At 35.9% G+C, this 9,675-nt stretch overlaps 1 protein-coding gene across 8 annotated transcripts in view; it reads right to left on the bottom strand.

The window, feature by feature from the left end:
- Positions 1-722: 722 nt before the first annotated feature.
- The window catches only part of EDEM3 (ER degradation enhancing alpha-mannosidase like protein 3), a 70,914-nt gene continuing 61,961 nt past the window's right edge, over positions 723-9,675 (bottom strand). For all 8 annotated transcript variants that reach the window (XM_043568762.1, XM_043568765.1, XM_043568770.1 and 5 more), the window contains one exon: positions 723-4,773. In XM_043568762.1, the coding sequence (XP_043424697.1) occupies positions 4,370-4,773 (404 nt within the window). In that variant the 3' untranslated portion in view covers positions 723-4,369. The remainder of the gene's footprint in view (positions 4,774-9,675) is intronic.

The following is a 9,675-nucleotide window of genomic DNA, read 5'->3' as shown; positions in this document are numbered from 1 at the left end:
CAAGTCTCAACTTGGTCGTCTTTAAAGAAAGCAATTACCCATTGATACTAGTGACTATTATTAGGTCTTTCAAGATGTCTGTGCTCAGAAACTCCAGGAACAGTACAGATGAAGAGGGCAGTATCACCATATCTGAAAGTGGCTGCTAAAAGGAAATGGCCTCATTGGAATTAACAGGAGAGGCTCGGGGTTACTTTAAATGACAATGTCAAAAGAACTGACTTTATTCAATATAAGTAAACTCAAAACATAAACATGTAACCAGTATTGACACTGTGAATTACTAACTCTAACTCTGCTCTGAGGGTCGTTGGCACTATTCGAGTTGTGGAGCTCTTCAGTGTTTGTTTCTATACCTTAACCTGTTCCCAGATTCATTCCCCCAGGGGTAAAGTGAAAATTAAAGGGCAGACAGAGTGATGAAAAAAATTTTTAAAAAGATACCAAAGTATAAAGATAGGCATGGAACACCTGGGTGGCTCGGTCAGTTAAGCGTCCGACTTCGGCTCAGGTCAGGATCTCACGGCTTGTGGGTTCGAGCCCCGCGTCAGACTCTGTGCTAACAGCTCAGAGAATGGAGCCTGCCTCGGATTCTGTATCTCCCTTTTTCTCTGCCCCTCACCTGTTTGCTCGCTCGCTCTCTCAAAAATAAATAAAACATTAAAAAAATTTTTTTAAGATAGGCAAAGTGATGCTAAAAATCCAAATTAAAACTAGACCAGAATATTTACATATTTTATTAAATCTTTACAATCAGTAATTATAATCAAATACACAATTATATACAAGGATTATATACATTTTGCCCAGACTTTTACATCACAGTACATAGTTTCCCTTAGAAATATTGTATACATTTATCACCAAACAATAAAATCCAACAACAGTAGTGTTACAGCACCTGTTAGTACAGACATCTTTTTCATAAATTACATCATAAGAAAATATACGGCTGTAAATTGGGCTTTTAAAAATGTCTTTTATAAAATCTGAACATACAATATTTCATTCACAGAATGTTTTTTTTTTCTATGTTCTGACTGAAGCCTTGTGCATAAAACGACCGGTTGGAATATTTACTAAATCAGCCCCCCCCCACCTCCAAAATTATAAGCACGATTTGAATTACTTATGCTGAGCTTCCTTTATAATGAATCTGACATGGGGTCTGGTGAGAGAACAAATGCTGGTTTTATTGTAAAAAGGGCTATGATGATAATTTGAATTTTTAAAAAATTCTCAAAAGCATAAGCATATTAGAAACTAAAACCAGAGAGTGCACAATTTATCATTTTACTAATACTGTGAAGAAAAGGGGAAAAGTATAATGTCAAAAAATAATTTGTTCTTGAAACAACTGTATTCTTGTTGGAAGCCTATTAAATGTTTAAAAAAAAAAAACAAACCTGCCAACAAAATATCCCATCCTAAACAAACATATCCAGTAAATTACAATTCTTTCATACCTAAAACTTTATGGGAAAATTATTGCAAATTAGGGTATTATCATTTCAATGGACTTTCATAAGCAGAAAAACTATAGCTATTTTTAGTAGGTAAACAAGTTAAGTTTTAAAACTTGAAAATACCTGAATTAAACACTTGCTCTAATATCTAACTTTTCACTTTCAGATAAATTCCTTACTTGATTCCAGGTTTGTAAACATTGTATAAATCTTTCTTATTCAAACAATTTTATGGCTGTGGCGATCACTTCATCTCTATTTCTATGCAGTCAACATTTAACTGAGGTAGACCAGATGTTTCTAAAATTCAGGGTCTCATAGAATCCCCCGAATATTTAGGAAGTAAATAAAACGTCTATCAAAGGTATTTAAAAAACAAAACGTTAAAAAAAAAACAAAAACCTAATGCTGTTGGAATTTTTTAATGAACTCAAAAACAACTTCATGGCAGTACATTGAATAATAATAATAATAATAATAATAATGAATAACGATAATGCTGGGAGTTTTGAAGCTGAACATTATACCTTCTTAACTAGGGAAAAATCAAATATGATTCTTTCTGGGTATAAAGTATAATTTCTTAAATTTTTTTTTTTTTTTTTTTAAGGATTCACTTTTCTAAAAAAGTGAACAATTTGCTTCCAGACATCAGTGAATGGCAACAACTCCCCCTAATGGCCAAAGGAAGGGAGAGTAAGCTGGTTCTCGTTACCATGAGATCTTTGTGGGGAAAAAAAATTTTTTTACGTTGTTTTGCTAACTTAGAAAGTTGGATTTAGACAACAATGACTCTGAGCTACAAATACAAAATCAAACCAATGTATATAAGGCTTCTGTAATCAAAGTCTTAGAGGAACATCTGCTCCTTTTCTCAAAGCCCCAGTCCTACAAATCAAGGCAAGTCAAATAATTAAGCTTCAGCTATTTTGGCAGCTTTGCAATTAAGATGAACAAAGCACTATATCTATCCTTCCATATACTGTATGTATTATAGTTCTATCTTCTTACACCAAATTTCACATGCAGAAAGACTAAAATATCCACTTTAGTGTCAGGTTTAATTAAGGGCCAATAATGGTCTTATAACTACTCTTCCCCACCCCTCTCCCCCCCAAAAGTGTCTTCTCTATTAGTTTTATTACTCATTGACCCAGTTACATTTAGCCGGAATTTTTGAAAGCAGCTATTCATCCCCTTACAAAAGAATATGACTACCTGGGATCTAAGACACACTGTACATGAATATACATAACTACAGTACAGCACTGCTGTTCTCTTAACAGCTCCATATACAGTTTAAGTTCATTAGTACCTCAAAACTGTTTTCAGAAAAGACTATTAGGTCATGTCATGGTAAAGAGAAAGAAAATTAAGTCTCACAAATACTCCTTTAGACTGATTTAGGTAAGTTTTAAAAAATAAATAAAATGAATAAAACCATGATTTCAACTACAGGGCTGTCTATAGGATATAAACAACAATTTTTAAAAACTTAAATGTGGCTAGCACCAGACTGCCACCAAAAAAAAAAAAAAAAAAAAAAAAAAAAAAAAAAAAAAGAAAGAAAAGAAAAGAAAAAGAAAAGAAAAGAAAAGAAAAACGAAAAGAAAAGAAAAAGAAATTCTCATTAGGCTATATGGCTATTTGTTAGTTGCTACTGTGTAAGTTTTTTACACAGGTTACCATAGACTAATTTTCAAGTCCATATCAGAAGGAATATTTGTTAAAACAAAACAAAAATGAAACACCTTAAAAACCATGATTCAACAGAAAATGTGACAGACTCCTTAGGTGCAACTTTAGAAACCATAGTTTCAAAGAAGAAAAATAGTAGTTTCCCTAGGATTTTCAGATTACTACCACAGTTTTATTATGGCTCCCTAAGATAGAAAAATGGAACAAAATGTACTCAGCTACTGGCGATGTGGCCCTTGTGGCTCAAATTGCATACTAAACATGGGATGGAGTAAGGCTGATGGCTAGAGGTAATCACCTCTAAGAGCGATGAACTGGAAAAGATTTATAATTTGCCCTACAAGGACAGAACTTTAAGTGCCATTTCAGGTCAGTCACAGCTTTCCTTATGGAAGGCCCAATGGCAAGTTCATTATCACAACATTACAGTTTCCCCCTTGTTCCATTTTTCAGAAGCATTAAGTAACCAATTTCCACAATATATTATATGACCTTTTATCCTGGTCCCAACGATTAGCCTTTATGCAGAGAACTCACTGAGAAAGTACACTGGCTTCACCTTTGGTTTAAATGAAAAGGACATTGTGAGGAGAGAAAAAAAATCAAGTCCTCTTGATCATTTGTTACACAATGAAGCAAGTGAAAGTGATGAGCAAAGGCTGCTTTCACCATGAACCCATCTGCTTCACAATCACTTAGGTCACTCTGAGTGTTTTTGTGAAGGCAACATAACCAGAATGCCCGCAGTACTCATCTGTATTTTCCCCCAAAGAGTCTCTAACCCCAAAACCAAGAAAGCCGAACTTCCTTTAATTAGAAAGCTCTACAAATTCCTATTCTCCTCTCCACTATTAACCGAATTTGTTTCTTGTCTATCTGACAAGACTGCAGAAATCTGGTTCCTAGGAACGCCAGCAATCTTTTCCTGGCCTGAGGTGCTGCAGGGTGGCACGCGACGCTGTCATGGGGTCAGGGTGGGGAGAGGGGGAGGGTTGGGAGTTTCCATTTTTGATGGGACGGTTTTAAGCAAGGTCAGTTCTAACACGGCATGCTCCAGATTCCTATGTTAACTATCTCAGTCAGAACGTGGTTGCTCATCACCATACTTAAAGACTCCCATTAGAGAGCCTGCTTAGTATTCGGGTGTCTGTTAACCACAGTTTGGCTTTTCTTTTTAAATACCTACCACCAGATTCTTTAGTGAGTCATAGTTCATCTTTCTCCATCATTTCAAATGCTTCTATATCTTCATTCCAGTCTGCTAATATGGAGTCTATAGGCTGGACCTTTTTACCCCAGCTAACATTAGGATTGGAATCTTCCTCAGTTTCTGATTGTTCTTGAAGCTGGTTATCTAAATCTGTACATTCACCATCAAGACTTGTAGTCTCATGGTTTTCCATGGGGTTAGAAATCTGTTCAGAAGGAGAAACACTTGCAGCATTGTCCATATCTGCTGGAGATAATGATTCTGGTTGAGAGTTTAGAGAACTTTCCTCAGGAGACTCTTGATCAACCAAATCAACCTCCTGAGAACTTGATGTAATCTGTTCAGCACTCTGAGAATCATTTTCAGAGGATGGTTGTTCTTCATTTTCCATTTCAGGATCTGTACATGAAAGAAACAAGCTTCATGCTACTTTCCTACTCAAAATATTTACTATCACACTTTTAACAGCCTACTGGTTGTTGCAATAAAATGAAGAAATAAAAAAGAAAAACATGTTAATGCAGAGCAGTGAACATTAACACTGAAGAGTAAAAGACTGCCTTTAATCATGTAATCACATGTTTTCTGTATATTCATTTTGCAAAATGTGCCATTACAAAATAAACATTCTTCCAAACTGAAAAGAGTGACTCTAGTAACTGACAAGTCTTCAATGGGGATTAGTAAATATGCCAACGAATACACTAAACAATACTATTATTTAAGTGTACACAGATTTGCACTGTAGGTCTAAAATTTATTAAATATCTCAATTCAGGAAAGCCTGCACATGAGAACATATGAAATAGAGTAAATTTTAAACAGCACTTATCATAACTATATTTTAAGATAATATTCTTTTGAAAAGTGAAATTCCCATGCAGTAAGCCATGACAATGCCAATAATACAAAATTTTGGATGATTTGAGGGTACTAATGTGGTTAAATATTTTCATAAAGACACGAACTAAGATTATTTACAAAACTTGTATTTCATTATTGTAAGTCTATGAATTATAAGACCATTTTAAAATCCACTGGAAGGCTAAGAGTAGGTTAAACCTCTTGTAATGAATATACAATGAAGCCACTAGAAGCATCCTATTTGGGGTTCCTACAAGAAAGTGCTTCCACAGCACTGATGCCCCATGCTGCCTCATCCTCAATCTCTGTGCTTAGCCAGCAAGCAAGTCCTGAGGGTCCTCTGTGTGATGGGCACTGTGCAAGGTACTGGGGGTAAAACGAGGCAAAAACAGACACCAGATTTGCCCTTATGGATCTTTTAGTCCAGGTGGGGAAAACATTTCCAAATAATCACACAAAATAAATGGAAAACTCTAACTGTGACATGTTTTAGGTTGCTAGGAAAGGTTACAGGGAATAGGAAAGAATAGAGTTGAGGGTTTCCTTTGGAAACTGACACTTGAGCTCAGATTTAAAAGTAGAGTTAATCCATCAAAGAAGGAAGGGAAGATGGACATATTATAAAACCAGAAAAACTAAAGGAAATACAGGTATGCAGGAAGGTACAGAGAGGTGTGTTTATGCGTACTCTAAGTAGGATTATCTGACTAGGGAAGTTTAAGTTCTTGGCGGGGGGGGGGGGGGGGGGGGGGGGGGGGGGGGGGGGGGGGGGGGGGGGGGGGGGGGGGGGGGGGCGGTTGGGGGAGTCTCCACATTCTCTTCTAAGCTGTGGAAAAGGTACACCTGAATTCGACAATCAGGAAAACTATGGTGGTGACCAAAGAAGAGAAAGCGGAAGCTGGCTGCTTGGCGCTCATTTACACTAGGCTACCCTAAGTTTAAGGGAAAACAAAAAGAAAACCTTCAAGTTTTTTTCTAGAATTGTATTAATCTAGTTTTAGAAGGATAGGAAAGGGCGTAGTGCTGTTTTGTCTAGTAATAAAAATTGTGCTTTTGGCAAAATTACCCGAGGGATACATGTATTATGTAATATTATTTTGGAAATCTAGCTAACACAAAAGGATAAGAAAACAGAAGAGTTGGTGTAAATATAGGAAAAGAAAAGATCAAATTGCATTTTCAATTGTATTGTATGCTTAAACTCAAAGCAACTCTCAATTTAAAAAAATACCATTAAAAAAAAGAACTTGATAAAGAGGGTAAAAATAAGATACATATGCAAACAACCTCTCTAGTAACAACTGGTTAGGATTAAATTAAGTACCATTTTCACAATAAAAGTAAAAACTACAAAACAAATTTATTATGAAAGGAACAAGACTATATTACTTAATACTATAAAATCTCAATGAAAACACACAACAAGATCTAATTATATTTGTAGCTAAGGGTATGTTCCTGTCATAATATTTAACAAAAACTTCCTACTTCTATGAAAGCATCATGTTCCCATTCTACTTCTTTTTGTTTTCTTTTGGGAGCAGACAGAACTATTTACAAGTTCTTATGGAAGAATATACCAACGAGAAGTGAAGAAACTGTAAAAAGAATTAGTGAGAGGAGAGTTGCCTTATCAGATATCAAAATGCACTCAAAACAGCAAACCTGTACTATTGGCATAGGAGTAAACAAACAGATCAGTGGAAAAGAAGTGCTAGTCTGGAAACACATGGAATATATGAGAAGAGCTGGTAAATAGCAAAGAGGCAGCAATCAGGAAAGTAAAAATGGCAGATGGAGAAATAGAAAAAGGAAGGAAGGAGTCAGTGTCTGCCACACTAATACACATTTTGATTCTAAGGTGCCTGTTAGCACTGGCATGGAGTACCACGATCCTAAGTGTATTAACAGCTATGTCATTAAATTCAGGAATAGATCAGAAACACAGGAAGCAAAAAAAGAGTGAAGAAAATGTCAAGATACAAAGACAAGAAAGTTATTAAGTTTTAATAATAAAAGGACAAGGAAGCCTTGGCAAAGACTCAGAGACTGGATGTTCCACAATCATTCATTCATCTGTACAACCAGCATTTGCTGAAACAAGAAGACAGAGATGAGAGCAGGTAAAGAAGTACAATGTGATATGAGTGTCAAAGTAGAACTCATTAAAAAGACACTTTTAAATTTTACCTATAAGAGAAAATTCCATAAAGAAGGTGGTATTTAAACTGGGTATGCAGGATGGCTAAATGTCCTCAAAGAGAAAATGGGCCATGGGGATGGGGACAGGGATTGATGAGCATTTCCAGAAAGAGGGAAGAGATGTCCAAATGCAAAAACACATGAGAAAGCATGCCAGGTTGTAGGAGGGTAGGTATGTATCGATTCTGCTTAAAAGAAGGTTTCAGATGCTCCTTTCTAGGCAAAGAGGCCTTCTGCATACATATTAGATTTTTTTCCCTGAAGCAAATCCTTTCCAATAGCAACCCAAATCCTACCGTTCAAATTTAGGGCACATTCACCCCAATCGAGTTCAGTGGGAAATAATCTTGGGAAAAATTACACTGCCAGACTTCAACCTTGAGCAGTTCAAACCATGGCACCTTTCCTCTCTTTCCCCTATTTTCTCTGTCTGCCTCTTTATCAGGTAGACAGAAATATAGGAGTAGCCCTGAAAACATCCTTCTACAGCTCTTAAGGTACCACAAGCCTACATCATAAACTGCAAGCATGATAATGTATTGAACCTTTAAAATGACAAGACAGCAGAAGCTTTGCTGTATACACTACTGTGTCTCCAACTTCTAAAACTCTGCCTAGTACAGAGTTCAATAAATAGTTCGCATTCAATAAATATGTCTTAAATGAAAAAAAAAATAATATTAACAAAAAAAAAAATAAAAAAAAAAAAATAAAATGACGAGTCTTTTCCCCTTGAAAATACTGAGAAAGGGAAATGGATTCTTAACTATAAGCTGTTTGAAATTTGGACCTAAATGAAAGAGCACAGTGTATTTTGTTTGTGAGCACAGGTTTGGACTAAGTACCTTTATAAACTCTTGAAATTTGGGAAGACGGAGCACACATGACAGACATAATATTAAAACTTCTGTGGATAACTTAACTTTTAGATGTATGACTGGTTTGACCCGAGGAAGCAATGTTTCCACTTGATAAATTAAGAATGCTTTACTTCTGAAGAATGCGTAGTAAGATACGTGAACATTTTTGCTAGCAGATAGGACTGTTGCAGATATTTCTGTATTAATGGCTGGGACTTCTCAGAATAAGAGAGTTAACAGTGGGAGTGGGGGGCTTGTTCTGGACTTCTATTTTCTGTATTAATATGTGGGAAGAACTGCTCGATCCAAACTGTATGACATTATACAGGAAGTATGGATTTGTGCAATGAGATTTTTAAAGGGCAATCTGGAGGACATTTTAATGTTGAGATTTTAAGGATGCTAATTGCTTGGGGTACTTATACAATCCTACCTGGTACCCCTGATGGTACAATATGGCTCAGACATAGCTGGAAATTAAAAAAAAAAAAAAAAAAGTGCCTACTTAGTACTATTCAGTGCTTCTTAAAGTGTAGCTGAGTGGGATTATCTGCGATGCTTGTTTAAAATGTCAGATTCTGGTCCCCTGCCTTCAGAGAGTCTGATTCAATATTCTGGAGTAGGACTCTGGAATCTACACTTGTAACAAGTACGTCAGCTGATTGTGATGCAGAAGAGAAACACTGATGCATGCAGTAATGGCACAAGACAAATCAATGACAACCACCACAGACATTAACTTCTTAGGATATTTTCCTAAGTATTCTGAATGAAGTAGTTGATTTACTAAAACTATTATTGACTTTTTTGTCATATTGATAATAGTGTTACATTGATTTAGTAAATATAGTTGTACAGTGCCTGAAAGACCTACATAAAAAAGGGAATTTTTCAAGACTTTGTGTCAAAAGATGACTCTATAACAGAATCACAGTTCAACAAATTTAGAGACCAGCAAAACTTTAAAATACATATAATTTAAGTAAAGCCCTTTTACTGCAAGGTCCTTAAAATAGAACACTGTTCAGATAATACTTTTCGTACAGTAATCCACTCCTGCCTTATTCACGGTTTCCCTTTCTGAGGTTTCAGTTACCTGCAGTCAACCATGGTCAGGAAGCAGATGACCCTCCTCCTCCTGACACAACATCAGAAGGTCACTAGCAGCCTAATACTGTCACAATGCCTATGTCATTCACCTCACTTCATCTCATCACGTAGGAATTTATCATCTCACATCACCACAAGAAGAAGGATGAGTATAGTACAATAAGATATTTGGAGAAAGCCCACATTCCCCTAAGTCTCATTACAGTATATTGTCATAACTGTTCTAGTTTATTATTAGTTATAATTATTAACCTTTTATCGTGTC

Source organism: Prionailurus bengalensis, chromosome E4 (assembly GCF_016509475.1).
Source record: "Prionailurus bengalensis isolate Pbe53 chromosome E4, Fcat_Pben_1.1_paternal_pri, whole genome shotgun sequence".
NCBI lineage: Eukaryota > Metazoa > Chordata > Mammalia > Carnivora > Felidae > Prionailurus > Prionailurus bengalensis.
The sequence above is the reverse complement of the archived record's forward strand: the minus strand, read 5'-3'. Positions and strand labels throughout refer to the sequence as shown.